Consider the following 25,663-nt stretch of genomic DNA (forward strand, 5'->3'; position numbering starts at 1 on the left):
TTGGACTTAAAATTTATTTCATAACAAAATTTGGCTCACTGCATTCCATCACTAAGTTTTACTAGTGATCATCAGGTAACACACAGATGGCTTGCTAGTCACTAGCTAGTAAACTTCTATGAATGACTCCCCAGACTCTATCCACTTGAGAAAGCATTATGCATGAGATTCTTTCCTAATGATGGCTCTAATGATTCCTGCTTCTTTTCCTGGGAAATCACAGCACAAGGAGCTTCCATATTTGTCTACTTTTCCTCCTCCTCCTCTTCCTCCTCCTTTTCCTTGTCCTCTTTTTTTCCATCAAATCTCAATATTTATAACTAGTAAACATTTATTGAGCATGTAGCACATGTCAAGTGTTAGTCTATGATTTTGTATTTGTGTGTTATTATTAAAATCTCAGAAGAACATTCTGTATTTATTATCTCCATTTTAGAGATGAGGAAACTCAGGCATTAAATAAACACCATAAGTGTATGCAGATCTGTTAGGTTTCCAGAAGAGGATCCATGGGGTGTTGGTCTTAGAACCTTGGGAGACAATAGCATCTGGATTACCCAAACTTGTTTAATATAAGTCTGTAAGATACAAGATGGAGCAATTACCTTACTTGAAAACAAAAATTCTATTATAGTGAATCTGAGTAAACAAGTGATTGATCATCTTTGTCATCTCTGTCTGATGTGTAGAAAGGTTGGCTGGTTCTCCACAACACAGATAGACAGCAGGGGATGAAGAGCTAGTTTTGAAAGTGGAAGGAAGAAAGGAGAGATGGTGGTAGCTTGTGCAACCCCTGTCAGTGCCAGAAAGCAAAGATTTTCTATCTTTGTGTTTCTTAGTTTTCTTTTCTTCAGTAGGTAGGTTTCTAAAGAGGAATAGCAATGGTCTTTGACAACAAGAATTTTATAGGCATTTTTCAGATTAAACTTTAGGAGAGGGCCCAGGATTACAGGTGCTGGCTCTGCACACTAGCTGTGTTATCTTTCATGTGTAATGTAAACTAATTTTTCTTCCTCTCTTGAGCTGTATAATGATGAACATTGTGTAACTTATCACATAGGGTTATTAAGAACATTATGTAACTTATCACATAGGGTTATTAAGAAGGTTGAATGAAGTAATATGAAAACATTTAAAAATATAAAGCCCCGGCTGGGGATATGGCCTAGTGGCAAGAGTGCTTGCCTCGTATACATGAGGCCCTGGGTTCGATTCCCCAGCACCACATACACAGAAAAAACGGCCAGAAGTGGCGCTGTGGCTCAAGTGGCAGAGTGCTCGCCTTGAGCAAAAAGAAGCCAGGGACAGTGCTCAGGCCTTGAGTCCAAGGCCCAGGACTGGCCAAAAAAAAAAAAAAAAAACAAAAAATATAAAGCCTGTGTGTCTATTGTGCTAATGGTTACTATTTTAAAGCTGGAAATCATATACAGTAGTTCTTTGTTTCAAGTGTTGATATATTTCCTTGGTCCAGTAGTAGAGCAATCAATTTAAAACAAGCCAGAGAAGTTTTGAACTGAAATTTAATACTAAGAATTTATTTTACTAATATTGATCTGATGATAACCATCATTTAGTATATTCAGGTTTGTTTGTTTTTTTGTCAGTTGTAGGGCTTGAATTTAGGGCCTGGGTGCTGTCCCTGAGCTTTTTTCCTCAAGGCTATCATTCTACCACTTTGAGATACAGCTCCACTTTCAGAATCTCACAGATATTTTCCTGCCTTCAAACCATGATCCTTAGGTCTCAGTCTCCTGAGTAACTAGGATTACGGGGCTGGAAGTTATGTTCAAACCATTATTACATGGCTGTAGTCATACTCTTAATTAAGCATTGCACGCATTATACACTAACTGGTGTTAACTTTTGGGGGTTTGAACTCAGCACTTTGGTGTTGTAAGGCAGATTCTCTACACCTGGGCCATACTCCCAGCCCAATTTTATTATGGTGGTGCTAGGGATCAAACTGGCAATCCTTCACTTTCACACATGCTAATAACCAAGTGTATTACCCCTAAACTAAATCACTAGCCCTTAACGATATTCACTTTTATTGCATGATAATACACCATCTTTTGTGGGGCATGTATGAATAAATAGAAGTGAGGAGTAAGCAGACTTTTTTGTGGTAGAAAATACAGTGTGTCCTTAGTTTATGCAAGCTAATTTTTCCTTAATTTTGATTAATATTTCCGGTCAGTTTTACCTCCCATTGTTGATTTTTCATGTTTGTATTAACTGACTGACTCACTTTAATCAGAAAACTTGGCTATTTGCTTCAGGATGGCTTTCTCAAAACATCCTGTAAAGATGTTTCAGAAAGTCTGAGCTTTCTGAGAATAGAGTTGAGAAACACACAGTCTATTCAAATAGCTAAGAAAAATTACAATAAATAAACCAATTTATGGCAGGAAACTCAGGTTTAACACAGATGGCCTGAAGCAACTGCTTCCCTCAGAAAACGTGTTTTTGTGAAACATGTATTAGACCAATGCTGTTGGAAAATACTTCCGTATACCTACAGTGTGAGGTTCTTGGAGACCTAGTTATTTTTGGGCTTCTTTGCAGATTGCCCCTCTCTGTCTTTCACCAAGATCATATTCTATTCATAGTATAATTTTATATTTTCCAGTGAGGTGAATAAGATTTGAGGCCATTTGTAACTTTAGTTGCTAAGAGACTCTCTCTCTTTTTAAGCTGGTTAGATGGTAGAAGCATTTTTTGTAATACTTGGGGTTTTTTTTGTTTTTTTTTTTGCCAGTCCTGGGCTTTGGACTCAGGGCCTGAGCACCTTCCCTGGCTTCTTCCCGCTCAAGACTAGCACTCTGCCACCTGAGCCACAGCGCCCCTTCTGGCCGTTTTCCATATATGTGGTGCTGGGGAATTGAACTGAGAGCTTCATGTGTAGGAGGCAAGCACTCTTGCCACTAGGCCATATTCCCAGCCCCTACTTGGGGTTTTTTGAAACATAAATATGCCAAGTGTGACAGGAACTGTCAGGTATACAACAAGGTACTGAAACTTAAAGAACTCCCATGGACATTCACTGAAGCAAAATGAAAACCAATAACAAAGCAATAACAATACATAGCAATATAGAGTTCATTTTTCCTAGGGATTATCGCCATAAGTGGTTTATGTATGTTTTTGAGCTAAGTATTACTATATCAAGTTTTTCTTTAATTTTTTTTATAGGACATACAGCTGTTAAAGCAAAAACTCTGAAGATAGACAGTTAGGTCAGTGTGAACTAATAACACTACATCTTGCTACGCTTTGAGTTCATATTCTGTTTCATATTAATAGAAGTGGTCAACATGCAATTGGATGAAAAGGTTTGTAAGGAGCAAAGCTAGAGGAAGCATACTTTAAATAAAATGACAACCCAGATATGGCAGTTAGTAATTCAGACCAGAAGATTTTAAATTTGGGGTACAACTCATGTTCCAAGGATTCACTTACCTCTGGTTCAACCCATCAGAAACCAAATTAAAAGGAAAAGCTTATGCCATTTTTCAATCAGATGACTGAATCAGTTTTTGTTCATAATATTTTGGTTTTTATAAGACTGGGAACAATTAAATCAGAAAACAAAAGAGCCAAGTAGAACACTGAAGGAGCAAACCACACGCAGGATAAATACTATCGCATCGGGAGAATTATATGGTGAGATGTGATTCACATCAGGAAGTGATGAGACAAATGTTACTTTTTCTTTTTTAAAGTTTTCTATGTTCTTCACAGTGGGAAAAAGCTGGACCAGAAGGAAAGAACATTGTTCAGGAAATCTGGAGACGGGTGTGTCCTGATAGCTTTGTAGCACAGAGCAGTTAAATCACTTGCTTAACATAGCCTGGTTCATCTAAGTAATTTCAGTTGGTGATTTTAGCCACTTTAAGCCTCAGAAAAGCTTGCAGTATTAGAGTACTGAGGAATTTGGTATAGCCAGACTGAAGAGTATAAGAATCAGGAGTTGGTAACTGGGGAGGTAGAAAAATAGGCTGGGCATTACTGGAATAATTCAGACAAGCGTGCACTTGAGGAACTGGACTAGATGGTTACCATGGAAACGATGAGGCAAGATTGGTTGACTGCACCTTTTAGTTTAAGCCACTTTGGGACATGGACCCAAGAATCTCTTAAATTGTGTCTTTCCTCCCTAGAAATGTATGTAATACACAAAATGGCAACAGATTTTCAGTATCTCATAAACTTGTTATGAAGCTTTATCTAACTTATTATTTCCCTTTTTCCTTTTTTTAATAATATGTATGTTTTCAGAAAAGTATATATTTTTCTCGTTGTTGTGTTCTGTATGTTTTCTTATAGTAATAAAAACTTGGGGATATCTAACTTTTTAAAGATACTTATTCCTTGATAGATAACTTTCACAAAAAATTTATCATGACAGCTTATTTATTCAATGTTCTAGTTCAATTCCATGTGTACATATAAATAAATGATTGCAGTTTTTTTTCTCTTTTCCTTTTTGCTCTAGTGAAAAACTGATAGTAGACCCATGGCCAGTGTGTAGGTCGTTTGTACAGTGATCCAGATTATTCTATATTTAAATAGTCTTTTTGGGGGGGGGGGCATGTGGGTCCTGGGGCATGCACTCAGGCTTGTACATTCTCTTTGAGCCATAGCTCTACTTCCAGTTTTCTGGTGATTAATTGGAGAAAAGAATCGCATGGACTTTCCTACACAGGCTGGCTTTGAACCATGATCCTCAGATCTCAACCTCCTGAGTAGCTAGGATTACAGGTGTGAACCACCTGCACCAGGCTTAAAGCAGTCTTTGAACAGCTCTCACATGAGAACATTATTCCTGTTAAGAAAATGGTAATAACTTTCTTTTTTTTTCAAATTGCACATTAATGGTTTCTTACACAAAAACAGATCCAGTATTCTGTGCTGGCTTCTAGGCAATTCTTTTTCTGTCCCTTGGGTGTGGAAGCCTTTAGGGTAATTACAGCCTAGTGTTGTGGGACTTCAAAAGAGCTTGGGTGAGGAATTATTGTTTTGTTTGTCTCTTGATGTGAGAATAATAATTGGGTCCCCTTTGGTTCTATGTGGGGTGGTAGTGTAGCCAATCCTATGGGGAATTGCTCTAGTAAAACTCACATGCTATTTAGGATTTTTTTCTTTTATACATAATATAACTTCACAAGTTAGTAAAGTTAAATTTTTATTCCTTTAGTCACAACAAAGTCCCTTTTAAACATTCTTCTTACTTATCTAATTTACTCTGAATGCTTCATGTACTTTGGAATGTTAAAGTCTCCATTTTGAGTGTATTGATCATTCATAATAACAAATATTTTAAAATTTTATGTTGTTACTGACTTATTTGGAAGAAGTATATCAGCAATTTAAAAAGGATTCTGTATTTTCTCAAGATTAAGCTTAGAGTAGAGATTTGCTTTTAGTTTGTTTGCATTTATTTAATGGATAAAATAATTATTTTCTTCCTTCAGTGCTTAGTGTTTTTTACTTATTATGTTTAAAACATATTAAATACATAAATGCTACCAAATTGAATTCCTCTATAAATGGATGAATTTTGTGTGAGAAAATAGGACAGCTTTTTTGAGTTATATTCTAAAAAGAAATGACACTATGAACCTTCATTTATGTACACTAATCAGAGAAGGAGTTTTTTTTTTTAAGGTTAAATTACTACAGACCTAGGACATACCCCTTCTAAGCATCAAGTTATTTGCAATTCTAATAAATGAGTATATCTTGTTATGTGACTAGCCAGTACCATATTGGTTAGCAATCTGGAATGAGATAGTTATGAAGTACAGCTTGTTTTTCATCATAAGCCCTGTGGCCTTGCCCTGATGTCCCTTAGGGCTGTGGCACTCAGTTATGACAGGCCACCATTTCTTTTTATGTAGTGTGATGGGAATGGTTCCCTTCTTTCTGTGGATGGTTGGTTCTGTGCTAGGTGGAGGGTTATACGTGGCTGGTAAGAATGGTGGGAAGCAGAGGGAGTGGAGCATTATGTATCAAGGAACTTGAAAGACTGAATACAACTTAGTTGCATTTGTTACACGATGTGATTTTGTGTGTGTATTACTTTTCACTCAATATATTCTGCACCTTACTGTTTGTAGTAACCTGTCAGTAATTCAGTTCCAATCATGATGATTTCTTGAGTAGGGAATACAAGGCAGAGAATGGTTTTAAACAATGTGGTCATTAAAAAATATATACTATGCTTCTTGCCTGCCACTTGTGAATTCTCCACAGATAATAAAAATGAAAGAATGATTTCATAAATTTTACTAAAAACATTAGCCATGCTGCTTAAATGATTGCCAACTTGCCTAGAATACCGATAACCTAGACAGGGAGTAACTTATGGAAGTGAGATTTTAAGGAATCATAATCCAAAGTCATCATCTGTCAGGGGAATAATGTTTTGTCATTTTGTGTATGGGTAGAGTGAGCTACATATTGCAATTTTTAGCTACGTTTGACAGTTGCATTTTACAGTATTCTTCATTTATATCTGCTAGTAGCAGTTGGATTCAGTCTGACCGATCATGGAGAGCTTGTCCTGTAGAAAAGTAGGGACAGAAGGCCTTTCTGCTCCCAGGCTACTTCTGACGTATAGAGGAAACCATCATTTTATTTGGGTGCAGTGGCTCACATTGGGAAGCCCAACTAATTGGTGGCAAAGAGGGTAAGGTGGTGATTTGTGGGCACAAGGTGAGTGCAGTTGTGTCTCAAAGCTGGGAGTGGTGAATCATGCATGTAATTTCCAGTTATGAAGTAGGCAGAGGGAGAAGGATGTTGGTGGGAGGCCAGTCCTGGCAAAATTTGTAAGACTCATCTGAGCAAACTAAAGCAAAAACAAACAAAAGGGCTGGGGTATGGCATTGTGGTTGATCCGCTCAGAAGCATGAGGCTCTGAGTTCAAACCCCAATACTGTCATCAAAATAAAATGCCTCTTTATTTATGCATACTTTACTAAATGTATATTGGTAGTTTCTTTTAAAAAATGAACTCGGGAAGTGGTTTTGTTCATTTTAACTGCTTTCTGAAATTTCACAGGGTATTTCATTAGTAGATTAAAATCACTCAAAAAGGCTATTTGTAGTGATATAGGATTATATAACATTATAACTAACCTGTGATCATACCATTACTATGAGAGTAAAGTCATTTAATGCCTCAAGTTTTACAGTGGCTTATTCAGTTCATGTTGGCTGTAAATCGCCAGCGTTTAGCTCATTCTGGGTACCCATTGTGTCTTTCTCTAGGGATACTTTAAGCAATATTTACGAAGTTTAACTTTCAGTTTATGAATTACTTTAGCTATGGACCCTCATTTTTGCAATAACCTACTTTTAGATCTGAACAAGGCTATATGTGTTTTTTAAATTATTATTATTGATTTCCTATTCCTTCTTAAGATGCATCTATTAACAAAAAACTTACCCAAATTATGAATAGTGATAACAAATAAAAAGAGAATAAACCCTCAGTCTTCTAGTCACTCAGAAAAGCACATTGGTTGAATATCTGTCAAATGTCAGTATGGGCACTGGGCTAAGCTTCGGATAGAATTTGATTTTAATTTCCCTACTTAATTACTTCAATGTTTTCTGGGTAGTGATGATTAACTCCTTAGTTAGCATGAGGTTTAGGATTACCTGCAGATTTGCAGTTGGCATAGTAATTCTATCTAATTGAAAGCCTTTTCTGTATATAGCATAGGCCCTGCATAGGCATGGAAAATATCTCTTAAGAGTAGCCCATTTTGAGGGAAGCAGTACAGTCTGTGGCAGCGTTAATATGAAATTCCCCACTTGCCACTTGCTAGATTTTGAAATGCATGTTTGTTTCTAAATCATAATTGACAAATTCATGGAACACACAAGAATGGAGTTTGAGAGGAGCTGATAGTAATTTGTACCTATTAAAAGCATCCTAATGGTTGGCTATGTAGTTGGGTAAAAATCAGTGGACATTGAGTTGCTGGGATTTGGGACCTCTTGTATGCTTCTGTTCCCGTGAGATGGCAGGTGAGAGTGGGTGTGAGGCAAACAGGGAGAACATTACTGAAGCGTGGAGATACCCACAGGGCCTTGTGTTTCCCTGCAAACTGCTGCAAAGCCTCCTGGGATAAGAGAACTTACTGCAGAGCAATAGGGAATACACACACACACCTGGGGATTTGGCTTTCACCCTAGGCCCTCTGGAGTGTGATTCTGAGGCAAAGTATTTCAATCTTTGCCTCACTGTGTTGAACACTGGTGCAGTGACACCTGCTAGCCTTATTATTTTTAAATGATAATCCTTAACATTTGCACAAGTGCTAGCAACCTTCAATTGAGTTGACCTTATCTGTTGTCATTTGGGAAATAAATTCACCATTTTGTCAAGCAATGTACGCATTGCCTTACCTATGAAACTGTAACCCCTCTGTAAAACACTTTGACAATAAAGAAATGAATTTAAAAAAGACTCTTTCATAGAAGAGGAAGTATGTTCATTAAAATTGTATCCTCACACCTGTAGGTGTTTTAATCACAGACAATGGGTACACAAGTGGTCACAGAAAATGTGTGGGCATCTAAAGCCGAATGATAAATGGGAAAGAATTGTGTGAGGGTATAGATGGAATTTTTTTCTGTATGACTTTGGAAGAAGGCAGTGTTATATTTTACTAGTCTCTCTCTCTCTCTCTCTCTCTCTCTCTCTCTCTCTCTCTCTCTCTCTCTCTCTCTCTCTCTCTCTCTCTCTCTCTCCTCCCCCCCAATCCTGGGGCTTGGACTTGGGGCCTGAGCATTGTCCCTGGCTTCGTTTTGCTCAAGGCTAGCATCTCTTGCGCCATAGCACCACTTCTGGCTTTTTCTGTATATGTGGTACGGAGGAATCAAACCCGGGGCTTCATGCATGCTAGGCAAGCACTCTACTGCTAAGCCACATCCCAGCCTTCTAGTTTATTTTTAACACACAGGTGATTGTAGTTCATATTTATTAAATGATTTTTCATCAAAGAGTTCTCGAATACAGAAAATAGTCTTTGCTGCAATTTTATGTCTTGGACTATTCTGTGAGGATTTCTGGGTAGTAAAGTTTGCATTGGGTTAAGTAGTGTTGCAGCATCCCTGGATACCCTTCATTTCTAAGGAGTAATTAGTGTGTTTAAAGGGACTTGCTAATTTGGGAAATAAGTCAACATGTCTTCAAGTATGTCTTGTTTGTTTTTTTATTTTAATCTTCTCCTGTGGGTATTTCTCCAGAGGAAAAAAAAAGAGAAGGTGGCTAACACTAAAGTAAAATACCAAAAAGCTCCTTTACTTATAGTCATCCCAGCAAGGAGAATTTTAGTCATTTCTCTGAGTTGATATTGGAGATATTAGTATGATTGGCAGCTGTTGATAGTGCTGTAAGCCCATCACTTAGTACAGCATACGCAGATGCTTTCTGATATAATTTAATTAAAAATATACAGTAGGCTCCCAGAAAAGCATTCCTTAATTATACATTTTAACTTTTCAGCATTTATTTTGACTTAAATCCTTAAAATATTTACTGTTAAGTATTGGTGGGGTAGCTCAAGTGGTAAAGCGTCAACCTAGTGAGCATAAATTCTTGAGTTCAAACACTGAAATTAACCAGGAGAAACCTCTCAAAATCCTACTTATTATTTAATTGAAGCTCTTAGTTTAATCTAATCAATAAAATATTTCAAAATCCATAATGTAATTTTGCTTTCGTCATGTCTATATAAAATAATGTATAATTGGTATAACTACTAAGTGACGGAACTTATGACAACAAAATATTTAACTTTCATTTAACATTTTCAGTAATGTTTTTAAACCACTCTGAAATTCTTCAAACTTCTATCCAAAAATCTTTCATCTTGAGTCATTATTACATAATCCATTATATAAGCCATTTGCCATGGTAATGAAATGAACTCCCCCAAATCTCAAAAGTTAAAGTAGCTCTGTGGTACAACTTTCCAGGACGCCATGAAGAGGGGTATGAGCTGTCACCTGTTTCTGTGTCCATCATTCCTTTGGTATGAGAGTCTATGTTGACAAGAGAACAAGAACAACTATGCATGTGAGAAATGAGAAAGAGCAATATACAAATAGAGATTTTTATATTACAATTATTTTGAAGACACAATAATAAGGCTGATTTTACTCATTTTTTCTAATAAATTATTAATCCCTTGTAGTTGGAATGCTAAGTCTTTTAATTAGTATCAGACTTTTATTAGAATAGTGTTTATATTACACTTCAGAATTAGGTTCAGAATGTACTGTGTATAACATATATTCTGTAAGCCAGAGGGAAAACCAAAGTTACTTATTTCAATGAATGCTTGGAATAATCTGTACCCTATATTAACACATTCAGGTTGTAATACAAAATACCATTGTGTTAGAATTGCATGTGACTATTCTAGAAAACCAGAGGGGGCATTCATTGCACCAGTGAAATGATCAAGACACCCACTGTGTTTGAACTGAATACGTTTAAGGCTTTGGACCTTGCTGATAGCATTTGAAGGAGCTGGGTAAGGAGGTCTCTGCTAAGCAAAAGAGGTCATCATTGCAGTAGACAAATCTCCAGGAAAGCAGTAAGTTAGAGTTTAGTTATAGAACTGTGAAGAATTGTTTTAAGTGCTTCTGTTTACAAGATTAATACATAACCACCCTTGAAATGGGCATGCTTATTTTCATATGTCAACCATTAATATTCTTTTTTGTTTGTTTGTTTGTTTTTGTGCCAGTCCTGGGCCCTCAACTCAGGGCCTGAGCACTGTCCCTGGCTTCTTTTTGCTCAAAGCTAGCACTCTGCCACTTGAGCCACAGCGCCACTTCTGGCCATTTTCTATATATGTGGTGCTGGGGAATCGAACCCAGGGCTTCATGTATACGAGGCAAGCACTCTTGCCACTAGGCCATATTCCCAGCCCCACATTAATATTCTTAATGAAAGCAGACACTTAACCAACAAACAAGTGAGGATGTCAGCAGGAGAAGCATCAGTAGAACCCCAGTAAATATGTTCTTACAGTTCTTAGGTGCTGGCTGTAGTTAATGGTTAGGTGTGTCTACGTAGGGTGGCTATATCTTTTCATGCAGATATTCTGTTTGTGAGTAAACTTGTATCGTCACACTGACAAAATTAAAATACTTTATAAAATTTAAGCCAAATTATTCAGTATTAAGACACAAGTAAAATTTAGTATAAAGTTCTTCCTATTTCCTTAAACATATCCCCCCTTTGTTCAGAAAAATAATCATATTTTATTTTTTAACAAGTTTAATGGCACATGCGTACGATCCTAACATTAAGGAGGCTAAGACTGAGCTCAAGGCCAGTCTGAGACAATATAAACCACCCCCCATCTCAGTAAACAAACAACCATTTTGATGATTAATGATGGAGTCACTTTTCTGTCTTTCACCTGACAATATTGTATTTTAGAATGATTATACTAATCAGAGATTATTTCTTACTAGCCACACTAAATGAATTGTTATGTAAAAGAGAGCCTTATTTTCTGTAGTCATGTAAAAATTATATAATTAATTATGTAATTAAATATACACTTTAAACAAAAGAGATTAGTATTTCGTTCAAATAGTTTCTAGGAACCCAGACATAAGTTTAGGGTAGATAAATATGCTTTTGTTTATTTGTTGCTTGCCCTTTGTTTTCTCCTGGCTTGCATTTTGTTTCATTGTCTTTGATGTGTTCATGACTCTCAGAGTCTAGCACTTTGCCAACTATCTACTTTGAAAATGACTAATTAATTATACCTCATGGGAACCTTTTGAGAGTCTGGGGTTTTCTGTTTCTGTCCCTTACTTTCTCCTAGCCTTTTCCACTGCCTAATATGGAATGGAATACATAAGTATTTAATAGGTGCTTCATGATTGATTAGTGGATATGGTTTGATTAGGATAGATGTTAGTGACATACTGAAGTGTCCACAAGGGAATAAAGTGCCAGTCTAAGGAAGTAAGGCCAGAATGTGTTTTAAGTTGTGTCTGACATATGATATCCTTAAGCTGCTTTCTTAACATGTGCTGACCTAAGTATCTTTGACAGCCCTTGTGCAGAATAGCCACATGAAATATGGGACAAGAGCTCTTCCTGAGCATGTTCTGATTGCAGAGAGATGAAATAAACGTGTCTGGACTTGCAGAGACATTGTATCTGCTGGGGTTGATGACTTCTGCGGACTCCGCTTAGAGGAGATTACAGGAAGTAGTGCTTTGAAAGCTTTTATGTGTTGTATAGGGTTGACCAATGAATCTCACTTGGAACATCACATTAGCATTATCTGGAATTCTTTAAAAATATGCCAATGCCTTGGTCCAACTCTAAATAAGTGAAATCAGAATCTCTAGAGGTAAAGCATGACTTATCAACTTTTTTAAGTAAGAAAAAGTAATTTTAATGACCTTATATTAATGGTAAGGAGCCACTATCCTTTTAAAAAAATCAATTTGTTTATTCAATTGGCTTTGACATATTTTTGAATTTTTGTAAGGGTCAAATGAAAGGCGAAAAGAAAAGCTAGGAAATACATTCCCAACTTAGCTTGTTCCCATTTGTTAAGAAGGCTAAAGAGCTTTGATCATCACTGTCTAGTAAAAGGAATACATGCAAGCAAATATTAAACGTTTATACAACGAATTCCAATAAATGAGTATATGTCATTTAAATGTCTTAACAATCATATATTTTCATAAAAAATGTATGAGCTTTATTGAGTAAGTAAGCCAGAAGACAAGCAGACAGACAGCAGACAGGCAGAAGGCGTGCACTTGTGGGTGCTCTTGAGGAAGGTGGGGGGAGAGAGGGGGAAAGAGGGAGAGAGATGAGCAATCATATTTTTTAAAATAAAAAGTAATAGGAACAATTGATTTTAGTAAACATTTTTAATTAAATCAAGATGTTCTATGCCTTATTTCCACTTAGAGTAAATAGAAAATATTAATGAAAACCCATGTATTTTCTTCCCATCTCCACCCATCAAGTCTTGGTTAGTCTGGGCAGATTTTGGTTTGGACGTTTCCAGTACCAGCAGCTGTCATGTGGGAGATCCAGAGGGTAAAAGTTGGGCGAATAGAGATCTGACTGCCCCGATGTTAGCATTGCTTTTGCCACTACTGCCTCGCCTACTTGTACTCCACTCTCATTTAATATAAGAAGCCCAGTTTTGAATTCATGCTCAATGAACCCAGGTGTGTGTGTGTGTGTGTGTGTGTGTGCTGGGTGATTTAGTTCAGTGATAGAGCCTGTGCTTCGTGAAAATGTGTGCATGTTGAGAGCATTGCTCAGTAGACAACAAAGGAAGAAGCTAAATAAGCTAGCTGGAGTAGGCTCCCTTCTCTGGAAATGCTTGATTTAAGGTGTGATATTATTTGAGGGGGGAAAAAACAAAAACCCAAATCATAGGTTTTTCTTAAAAAAAAAAATCAGTAGGTGCATATTCTTTTAATCATGTATCGGCATTTATACTATTACTCTAGGCAGCCCAAGCATTGGTCAGGCAGCAGGAATTTATTCCTCCAAATAGTGAAGGGTTACCATGACAGTGTCTCTCAGGTGTCTCCTATAAAACAGTGGCATTGCCTTCAATAGTGGCTGAAATGACTCAGATTTGAGAAGCAAATTCCAGATACCTGGATCCCCCCAAGTGGTCACAGATCACTCATGCACACTTAGTCACATACCAGTTTCTTTAAAACTTAGTTATTTGGGGGGCTTGTAGCTCATGCGTGTAATCCAAACTACTCAGGAGGCTGAGATGTAGAGAATCACAGTTCAAAGCTAGCCTTGGTAGAAAAGTCTACAAGACTCTAACCAGCAAAATGCTGCATTGGAGGTGTGGTTTAAGTGGTAGAGTACCACCTGTGAACAAGAAAGCCAAGAGAGAGTACAAGGCTCTGAGTTAAAGCCCTGGAAAACACACACACACACACACACACACACACACACACACACGTGCACGCACACACACAGAGCAAACCAACAAGAACAAAACTCATTTAGTGTGAAACCCTTGATCTTTTTCATGTATAAGTATGGTCCCCAGAGTCAGCCACAATAAAGGCTAGATTAGTCTGCCTATGGGTTTTTCTGACTTTGGACTATTTCTTGCTGGTTAATGTATATCTGGAATATCTTCCTTAGTAATTATACAGGCAGCAATATTGGATCCATGTGATTGTGGTTTGTATTTTAGTCACTTTTCTCCATGTCAGTGAGTAGAACTCTGGTGGAACCAGAAAGCAGAAGAGAAACAATATCATATCTTTATCCATTAGACGCAGCCTGAAAATTTCACTGTCAATGAAGGAGTGTCTGACTCTCATACATGGTCTGTTTGCCTTTAAATCCATCGGAGATGTAATTGTCAGTCAAGGACACACACACACAATTCCACACTTACAAGCAGTTGTAACAAAATTATTTTGGAATGAACCATCACTGAGCAAAACAGCTCTTTGTGAATTTTTAGCAGCATACCCACACTTAACTTCTTCAGGCCCAATCTGTATCAACAAAGAACCTATAATGTTCAAAAGCAAATGTAATTTCATTTGATTCAATATAGTCACTTTCACAATGAGTTAATTAGAAAAATGTTTTCCAAGAACATTGGGTTCTTTGGTCCAAATAGTTGTTGCTCAGTATTTGGCACAGGCCTGCATGTTGGAATCCAGGTGAACAGAGCAAGCAAATAAATGCGACCTTTGTAAGGCTGGCAATTTCTTTGTGAAGCCAAAAAGTACCCAAATACACAAATATTAGCCCACTCTTGTTTTTCTGTCCCAGAAATCTTTCTGGCTGTGGCCATCTCTACAGTCAATTCCTGGCATGAGTTTTGCTCATCTTGGTTCCCTGCAGGCCCTGCCATCTGTCTAACTGGTTAAAGGTCCAATCTCTATAAGCCAGTGGGAAACATGGGATTTTTGTTTGTTTGTTTTGTTTTGTTTTGAGTAGCAAACCTTCCCCAGTTTATTTGGAGCCAACTCCAATGCCTAAGAGCAAGTGGCTTTTCCTTAGCTAGTTACCTTCGAAATGGCAATTCCTGGGAGGTGAAAAGATCTGCAGTGAAGGGTGGAGCATCTGTTATTGGCGTGATCTTGGTTGTGGAGAGAGTTGAAGGACTTGGAAAAAGTCTAATTTGTGAAGATGAGGCTCTCCCTGGCGTGCCCTCTTTTTGCCTCTCACCTGAAATGCATTGGCACTTTCAGGTTTAATCCTTTCATCTCTTAAATTTAATAAGACCAGCAGTGTGTGTAGGTGATAGAAACCCATTGCTTTTATCTGCCGGACAATAAATCAGCCTCTTTCTTTCTGTGCTCCTATAATTCTTCCTCAGTTTCACAGAGCCATTAAAGCTTGGCAGTTGTCTTAACTCTAATATCGAGAAATCTTTAAAAAGAAGAAAAAAAAATCAGCCCTTGCCCTTGGCCCAAGTATCCTTTTGAAGTTTCTCCTTCTCTGTGTCCCATCCCATATCTTGACTTATGACCTGTGGCCTGAAGAATTTTGAGAATTGGCTAGGTAAGGTATTTGCTTCTCTCAAAAACATACAGAAGCCCAATTGAAAGACAAAAATGTGGTCAACAAAAATGTTTCTACAGTTTTGTTTTTTAAACAAGAACACTATGTTAGTCAGGTAGCACATACTGAGGAGGGCAAAGAAACAAATAGAGGAAATAGCTCCCAAGTTTAATGGCCTCATTTCCTCATTCCTTTCCTACTTATTTAAAATGTGGATTCTACTCTGCATTGGCATTTATTCATTTTGGGTTTTGTTTTATAGAGCAGCCCCATATGTGTTTTGTTTTGTTTGAATAATAAAAAAGGCTGATTTCTCATGAGAAAACTGGTTATTTGTAAGAAACACCTCCGAATTCATTAGATTTCATTGCTAAAGAATGATTTACTCATGGCTTTTCTTTTTCTTGGAAACAGTGTAGTTTGGTGGTTAACACAGGTACTATGGCAGCAGATTGCCTATGTTTAAACTTGAGGGAGGGGCTGGGAATATGGCCTAGTGGCAAGAGTGCTTGCCTTGTATACATGAAGCACTAGATTCAATTCCTCGGCACCACATATATAGAAAAAGCCAGAAGTGGTGCTGTAGCTCAAATTGGCAGACTACTACCCTTGAGCAAAAAGAATCTAGGGACAGTGCTCAGGCCCTGAGTCCAAGCCCCAGGACTGGCAATAAAATAAAATAAACTTGAGGGTGCCTACACATAAATCAGCAGGTGATTATCTTGGGCGAAGTGCTTAATATTTTTGAGCCTCAGGTTTCTCTCCCACAGTAATGTTATGGGGACTAAATGAGTTTATACATAAACACATGTACAGGGGCCCTACTTGTCTAACAGTTTTATCACCATGTCTGATTTTATTACCTAAACAATGCTTGGCATAAAGTAAGTGCTGCATAACTGTTAGCTACTACTATTACTGTTTACTTTAGTTATTATAACAATCATCAGATAGATTTAATCCTCACTTTCCAGGTGAGGTAACTGAAGCCAGAGGAGGTTATTTAAGTTGCCCAAGGTCTTAAGAGCTAGTGAGTGTGCAGAGCTAGGGTTTACACTCAGGTTCCTGAGGCCACAAAAGCTTCTTGCTCACCCCGAGTCTATTGCTGCTGCTTCATTGTGTCAGTATAGTTTAGTCCATGTGGTTGAATTGTGAGAAAGACAATACTTTCATTTGTCCATAAAGTTTTCTAGATTGTTTTTTAAAAGTACTAAACCAACTGAACAACTAACTCATGGAGGGGAAAGAAAAAGGGGGTGAGGGAAAATGAGGGAGGAGGTAACAAATTGCACAAGAAATGTACCCACTGCCTTACGTATGAAACTGTAACCCCTCTGTACACCACTTTGACAATAAATAATTATTCACGAAAAAAGTAAGTAGTTACAATTTCACTTGGAAAACTTACCATGGCTATTAGATTGCACACAATTTCTTGGCATATGTCTGGAAGGACTGGGTTTGTTCTTTCACAAGTATTCTTCCTGAGAGCAGAAGTATCACATGAAGATGCTGAATGTATCTGGCCTTACAGTAGGCTCAGGAAGGTTACATGGAACTATGATTAGGCTCATTGCCAGGTAATGCAAATAGAACTGAGTGTTCTGGTGAGTGAATCCTTGCATGCAATAGAGAAATTAGAGGAGTCTTTAAATGGCTTATGGGCCATTTATAAGAAATTCATAATACTGTTTCTGACTCCGGATCATTAGATGATCTGGCACCTTACAAGGAGTTCAGTGAATGTGTTTGGGCTACATTAGAGACTCATAGATAACAGGAGGATTATAGTTACCAGATAAATTGTCTCTCTAAGAAAATTTGGAGTGAGAGAAAGAAAGAATGATTGGGCCCCAGTCTGAACAATAAGTGTTAGTTGTTTTGTATCATTTCCCTAATTACTTCTATCTCCCTCTTTGATATTATACTGCTTCCTTTCTCTCCCAGATGTCTTTGCAGTGGAATTGTGCACAGGTGCACACAAAAACTTTCCTTTCCTATTGTTTTTAGTATATTCATACCTTTTGCTCACAAATATCTGCTTTCTTCTTATATAGTGAGGGGATAAGTCAACTCAAAGACAGACCTGGACTTGGAACAGAAAATCTAGTTGAACTTCCTTCTTCTATCCTTTGTCTTAATAAGAGAAATTTCCTTCCAAGTACAGAACCATCTTTGCCTTTGATTATCTATGTAGGAACTTCTTTCTGGTAGTGGACTTGCTTGTTGCCTAACAAAATCTAAAATAAAAAATAAACTTGCACTATGAGCCTGTAGGAAGATAATCAGGTTTTTTTTTGTAGGTAGATGATTTAACTTGTAAGTGGAAAAAAATATCTCTTAAACTCTCTTACTAGTAACTGGTAACACTGAAATTGTATCTGTAGGAAATATTTACAGATACATTTGTTTTTTAATTGATATTTAATTTTTATATATTCAGGAAAGAAGAGACGTGATTCAGTCTTTTTTTTTTTGGCCAGTCCTGGGCCTTGGACTCAGGGCCTGAGCACTGTCCCTGGCTTCCTTTTGCTCAAGGCTAGCACTCTGCCACTTGAGCCACAGCGCCACTTCTGGCCGTTTTCTGTATATGTGGTGCTGGGGAATCGAACCCAGGGCCTCATGTATACGAGGCAAGCTCTCTTGCCACTAGGCCATATCCCCAGCCTCGTGATTCAGTCTTTTTAATCACATTGCCTGCTGACATTTGAACAACTCCTATGCAGTCACTTTTCAAAATAATAACAGCATCTAAGAGTTTTTTTAATTTTCATTCAAGTAAACCTGTTTCAGTAGTATTACCTGGATTTTCCCAGTTGTTCAGATAGCTTGATTTTTTTGTCAACAGTTCCTCTTCAGATGCAAATGAAGCCCCAAAACTATAAATAAAATGAACTCAGTAAAGTTATTTCAGATGCACGAAATAGTGCAGAATGAATTTTAAAAAACTATAATTTATATCCACAAACATGCTTTAATGTGAGAACTTTTTTTGATCATGTTTTAATGTGAGAACTTTTAAAAATACACCTTTGGATGGTTGGTGATGTGGATGGATGTTTGGTGGTTGTGATAGTATCATCTGTTGTTGAGTTTTAGTTAATGTAATAACTGGATCTTTTCTCTTTCAGCTGTTCCATTTCCTCCAAGTCACCGGCTTACAGCAAAGGAAGTGTTTGATAATGATGGAAAGCCTCGTGTGGATATCTTAAAAGCACATCTCATGAAGGAGGGAAGGCTGGAAGAGAGTGTTGCATTGAGAATAATAACAGAGGGTGCTTCAATTCTTCGACAGGAAAAAAACTTGCTGGATATTGATGCACCAGTCACAGGTAAGTCCTTACCTGGGCACTACCCCCTCATTGCCTACATGTCCTTGTTTATAGCATCACGTGCAAGATTTGCTATCAGTGAGTCTTTTCAGATACCTTAGGGATCCTGCTGTTTTTCTGTTGAATCTGTACTCTAAAGGATGAAATATATTGGCAATAAATCTCATAGGTTGAACTTTAACATCTTTTTTCTGGGTCAAAAGTCAAGAATTCATAATTAGATTTTTTAACATTGTCACCTGTTTTAATAAATATATTTTTAGAAGAAACACAGATCAACTTTTTGAAGGTAAAATGCTTAATTTTGGTATTTAAGGTTAAGTTAGACTGTGATCATTGGGTCTTTACAATGTAGGAGGAAAACGTGCAAAAACTATTTTTATTTTTCATGCAGAAAGCATCAACATAGTTGCTATGCTTCAAATAGTAGTGTGCACAAGATGTTTGTCTGTAGAAACACTAAGAACAAAGCATACCGATTATTCATTGGGCAAAGTTAGACAACGTGTCATAAACCTTTCACAGCAGTGGAGGAAGTGAGCGTGTTAAAAGCTTTGTATCTTCAAGTGTGAAGCTCAGGGTGGCATTTCTTAGATATTACAACCTTAACATTTTTTTACTATCTAAATACTAGTTAATTCTCATCACCCTCCTGGCACCAATTGAATCAGCTTTTCTGGGGCAAGGCCAGCATTCTGGCCTTCAGCTTGTCCTCTGGCTTGTGCTGATGCACACTGAAGTTTGACAAGCCTGGGACCAGGGACTTCAGGAATGCATCCAGAATCTAAATCATCTTTATTTTCTGAATGTGTTTGTTCTATAACTTCTTATAGACAGATTTATTTTGTCTAAGTAAGCTACTCTGAAGTCATAAAAATGAAATCTTAGGAATCAGAGCATCTCATACCTAGAGAAGTTTGATCTACTTTTGTCAACTTGGCTGAACTTGCAGGTTTTCATTCTGAGCCTAACGTGTTTATTATTCCCTTAAATATTGCTATACCTTGAGACAAAGAATATCGTCCATTTTGAAGGAAAGGGGACATTTAAAAGTATGTTATATACTAGAGAGTGATTCTTTTTCCTCTATGTTTATGTGCTTATAAAGTGTTGTTCTTTATATATGTTTGAATATTACTGCTGGGGAAAACATAAGCTGTTGTGAATATCCAGCTAGACCTTTGGTGACGGAAAGGTTCCTATAGATTTTTATTCCAAAGTCATTGGCATTCTTCACCTTATTTGGTTGACAATACAATATTGTTTTTCTTGTCTTTAATTTAGAAAAAGATTGACCAAGGGTAGAGATAGGAAGCAGGAGGAGTATGCTCTAGTTGTATTAGTCTTGTGCTGAACCATCAGTGACTAAATCAAGCGGATTCCCCATGCTTATCACTATGAACCATTTCTTTTTCCATTTTATAAAACAGAGACCAGACATTACCACCAATTCATAGGAACCAAACTGTAAGGACAAAGTGATGCTTTTTAAAAACCTTCTTAGGTATAAAAATGTTCTTTTTTAGTATCCAAATACTAGTGAAAAATCCATAGCCGTGAAATCACTTTCAGATGAACTGTTATTTCTAACTCCAACTAATGGCAAAATATAAGCATTTATAACATCTTTTTCATTAAACTCATTTGTTCTTGACGTGAATAAATAACATGATATTTTATTGGGTTGATTTTCTTTTCTCCATTTCACTTGATAATGTGCAGTTTCCATTGGAGAATTCACGTGAAATTCACTAATAAGCCCAGTAGGTGTTAATGAAAATTATAATGACAGTTAAAAGGAAAGATGAAAAATAGGAATTCAGAGTAAGTTATTTTCTCGAATAAATTAGTATCTATCTCTTCGGTTGGATTAGGCTCTGTCAGTCCCAGAAGGAAGCACAAGAAGCAGTCTGACAGAGTCTTGAATCCTATTCCTTTCTGTACTTCTACACTAACGCTCCCCACCCCTGCCCTAGTTTGGTTTGAAAGGTTTGGGTTCATTTAGACCATTTTTCCCCTTTAAAATTCTGTACATTTTAATTTGCTGAAGACAACTGAATCAGGAAGCTGTCTACTCCTAGTGAGGATCCTTGCTCCCATCCCTCTAAATAGGACAGTAACACACACTAGACTTGCCCACAGTCAGTGGGCATGTGGGATCAGGCAGGAAAGCAAGCTATCCTGTGGGTCCCCAATCAAAACAAGGAAATCAGAATGTAAGAGCAACTTTTCTTTAAGTTAATTTGCCTAATTAGAGTTGTCATTCTCACTGGAGAAGTTTAACTCAAAGAGTGTATTTATGAGTTAAGCATATTGTAGGGAAGAAAAATATTTTCTCTTCCTGGCTTTCTTCTGGAAATTGAGTTGTGTATGTATTCATCCCCTTGCAAATATACAAATGGAACATTAAAAATAATCACCAAGCGCCAGTGGCTCACACTTGTAGTGCTAGCTTTTGTAGGAGGCTGAGATTGGGAGGATCATGATTGGAAGCCAGCTCCAACAGAAAAGTTCATGAGACCCTCATCTCAAAAGGAAAAGCTGGGTGTGGTGGCATACACTGGTTATCCTAGCTATGCTGAGAAACTTAAGATAGGTGGATTTTGGTCCAGACACATGTCAGAGTAGGAAATGAGATTCTGTCTCAGAAATAACCAGTATAAAAAAGGATTGATGTCATAGGTCAGCAGTATAGCACCTGCCTAGCAAGCATGAGGCCCTGAATTCTAACTTCAGTACTCCATAAAAGGAAAATAAAAAGTGTTGTCATATATGACTATGGCCATTCACTTTGATAATTCAACTGAAGGAAATTTTATTAGACCCTTTACTAGCACAGGTGATGTGAGTTATGTAGGTGCGAATAAGACCTAATTCATTCCGTGCCTTTCAAGGGCTCCAAATAAAATCGGAAAAACTGAAACATGTATTTGCCTAGACATAAGTATATCTACTCATTGAGTGAATGAAAGGATCTGACCTGATTATCCAAGCTAAGTAGGAAATATACAAAAGAATATAGCTAATTTAAATCCAGGGGCAAAAAAATTGTGTCTTTTGTTTCCCTGTATCCCTGATAGTGTTCATTGATTGCATTTCACCTTTGAGTTTTAACAATCAGCTACAATCCTACCAGTCCTGAATATGGATTGAGAACTCTAGAAAATAAAGACTGTGGAGGATAAAAAACATGAAATATCATCTTTGACTAGGTCATTAAGAATCTAGGGAGGGAGCTGGGCACATTAGTCAGGTATAACTGTACATTTTATTAATAACTGTAATGCAGGTGTCTAAAACCAGTTAGACACTCAGAAAAAGGGGATGTAAGCTAAGAAAGTATCAGCAGATGATGTGATAATCTGAATGGGTTATGTATTAAAACTGAACTCTTAGCATGTGAAAAAATAAAGCCACAAAGGATTTTCTGGGTAAAGACGATGACAAATGAATGACACAGACATCTTTTGTAGAATGAAAAAGTGTGTCCTTGAAGGTTTGTTATAGAGAGATATGTGAGAAGTGGAGGCAGGGAGTAGAATGATACAGAAGTGGAAAGGCCAGGGTAACAAGTCCACAGTGGGACCGTGGGGTCGTTGAGCAAGGGAGTGTCATGATGAAGTTAGTGGCAGACTATTATCCAGCAAGAGACAAGGCTGGAAGTACTCCTAGGAGAAAGATTTATTTGATTTGGCAGGGTAGGGATGGAGAATTTGATCCTTTTTTTTTTTTGTCTTTTAATTACAGGACCTTTAAAAAAATGACTGTTAATGTTGATTTAAAAATTTTAAAATCAAATATCTGTGCCATTTCAATTTTTTTTTTAAATCAGCTCTTATTAAAGTCTCTGTGAGGACGGCCAGCTTGCTACATTTCTTCGTGCTCAGATTTTCCTGTTTTCCCTTTGACATAGCAGAGAACTTTCCACTCATTTATAAAGCAGAGGCAGACCTGGAGGTTAGCTTTCTGAGCAGACCGATTTGGACCTCATTTTCTGCTCTCTGGAGGGAGGGGATAGGCCAGCATCAGCTGGGCAAACTGCTAATCTCTCTGCTTTGTCTGTTTCCTGCAAGGGGGGGGGGGGATTTGTCCCTGTGGCAGAAAAAGGATTCCCTCCGTGGCTGGGCCTGCCATTTAGCATGTCAGGCAGTTGCCAGGAGAACCCTCTGGCTTTGTTCCTGGCTGTGAGAGTGGACCAGTGGCCAAGTTTAAGGTCATGGCATTCCTTCCCTTACAGCAGCTGACGTCAATTAGGAGAATTCCCCTTGCCTGGACTCTGGGGAGAGTAAAGTGGGGATTGGAATCTGATCGGGGACCTAAAAGAGCAGTGTTTATTCTTCTCATACTATCATTTGTCATTATGAAGCACCATGGCTTTGGTTCATATGGGGATAAAATATTACTTCTGGGTCATCTTGCCTGCTTGCAGTTTCAGAGGCCAATCTTTAAGGCCTACTCTGCACTCTGAGGCCTATTTTGGTACCCGGCCTACTGCTGGCAAGCCAGTGTATTTCTGTCCCAGCCTGTGGCAGGAGCACATCATTTTCTTGTCTTTATTCTCCTTAATTTAGGTCTTTGCTTGTGAGCCAAAGCCTTTTCACTGATTTGTTGATCCGTTCACCTCTTTGGTCTTGTATAGTTGTTCCTAGGAAACCCATTTACAAATGAGAAAAGGGAGAGAAAAAAGTGCCAAAGTCTGTGTTTCCAAACTTGAACACAAATTAGAAACACCTGGATGACTTTGTAACCCACAGATCAGCAATTTGGACCTCCAGGTTCCAGGTTCATTGGCTCTGAAGTAGATGCAGAGAAGGATTTGAGAATGTGATGCTCATAAGGAGGCTCTTGATGACTACCAGAGTGTATGAACCACTGTTTTTTTTTTTTTTTTTTTTTTGCCAGTCCTGGGCCTTGGACTCAGGGCCTAAGCACTGTCCCTGGCTTCTTCCCGCTCAAGGCTAGCACTCTGCCACTTGAGCCACAGCGCCGCTTCTGGCCGTTTTCTGTATATGTGGTGCTGGGGAATCGAACCTAGGGCCTCGGGTATACCGAGGCAGGCACTCTTGCCACTAGGCTATATCCCCAGCCCTGAACCACTGTTTTTAAGTGCTCGGATTGAGCTTTGGTCAGGCCATAGTCCATATAGCTCACATTTATACTGTTTTGCATATGCTATTTACCGTTTGTACTACTGAGTGTTTTCACTTTATTCAAAAATTTATTCCTACTTGTTACTGAAAAAGCATATGAACAATACTGATGTTAAAGGTTCTCAATAAATGGAGGGAATAGACTATATTGTCTGCTCTGTATAATTATTATTTTAAGTAAAAATGTATTGCTATAACATGAGGAGGGAGAGAAAAAGAATACTGCTCAGTATATTGGGGCATAGAGTTTATTTATTTACTTAGCCTGTCCTGGGGCTTGAACTCAGAGCCTGAGCACTGTTCCTGGCTTCTTTTTGCTCAAGGCTGGTACTCTACCCCTTGAGCCACAGTGCCACGTCTGGCTCTTTCCATTTTTGTGGTGCTGAGGAATCGATCGAACCCAGGGCTTCATGCATGCTAGGCAAGCACTCCACTTCTAAACCACATTCTGGGTTTCTCAGTAAAAACAAGTTGAGGAGAACCCTATGAAAGTTTACTCTGACATATATCTACTAGGATAGTTTGTAAAGTAAATGTATAACCTAAATTTAAGATAAGTAAAGAAAGGGGTCGGTTGGGAGGAATGGTGACTATTGAAAGAGGTGGTGTTGATCAAGATACACTGCATTCATAAACTGCTTTGTTGAAGGGGAACTCCTTTGTCAAAAAATACCACATTGAGGTCCTTTTATCATGTGAGAATAACATTACAAAATGGTTTTTTTTTGTAAAATAGAGAAAAAACAGCAAACTTCCATCAAAGGAATTATCAGCATTTTTAAGAGCTTTTTTTAAGAAAGGAAATTGTATTTTGATTTTGGAACATCTTGTCCATACTTTCTTAAAGAATTAAATATACAATGTGGTCTTTCTTTTTGCTTAAAAGTCCTGGACCATTGAGGCAGCCAAGGCTGTCTAATTGGAACTTCAGGTTCTAGAGTGTATATAAAGGAAAGAAATGAAAGTTTCTTAATTTTTTTTCTTCATGCTCTGTGCTTCATCACTACCCCCTTTCACAGTCAAGAGGACACTGAAAAAATAAAAGAGAAAATTGTATGCAAAAGTGAAGCAAACATAAGTGATTGGTGAGCTTTGCCTTTCTCTTCAGGCTCAATTTATAATGAGTTCTTTGTTCTTCAGGGGAAAAAAAAAAGATTGTTTTATTTACACAGCTTTTCTTTTCAGGTTCAGGTTGTCACTCTACTCAAGACTCTATTTTTTTTATTGTCACTTTCAAGACCCTATTTTTTCTAAAGACATTATTATTGGGCTTCTTTTTGATTTTGTGATGAGCTGTCGACCTTGTACTATGAAGGAATCCATTTGGACTTCATGAAACAGTATTACTTGGGATCTCTGCAGGTGGTGCCTGCCTTCAGATGCCATCTGGTGGTATGGTTCTGTAATCTAGCTGTACTTGCCATCCCAGTCTTATGTCCTATGTCCATGAGAGATTGGAAATGACGTGCGATGGTATTTGTTCCTACTTTCAAAGAACAGATCTTTTGTACCTTCCTTTCTGTTTTCTCAAAGCAATGCCAGTTTTCTTTGTTCTACACTAGCATAATTATCTGATTCTTTACTTAAAAACAAAAAAGATAATTAGGCTT

At 37.7% G+C, this 25,663-nt stretch overlaps 1 protein-coding gene across 2 annotated transcripts in view; it reads left to right on the forward strand.

The window, feature by feature from the left end:
- The window catches only part of Ppp3ca (protein phosphatase 3 catalytic subunit alpha), a 239,195-nt gene that overhangs the window by 96,807 nt on the left and 116,725 nt on the right, over positions 1-25,663 (forward strand). For both annotated transcript variants that reach the window (XM_048333461.1, XM_048333462.1), the window contains exon 2: positions 18,703-18,903. In XM_048333461.1, coding sequence (XP_048189418.1) covers positions 18,703-18,903 — 201 coding nt within the window. The remainder of the gene's footprint in view (positions 1-18,702; positions 18,904-25,663) is intronic.

The sequence above is a fragment of the Perognathus longimembris genome, chromosome 24 (genome assembly GCF_023159225.1).
Source record: "Perognathus longimembris pacificus isolate PPM17 chromosome 24, ASM2315922v1, whole genome shotgun sequence".
Classification (NCBI taxonomy): Eukaryota; Metazoa; Chordata; class Mammalia; order Rodentia; family Heteromyidae; genus Perognathus; species Perognathus longimembris.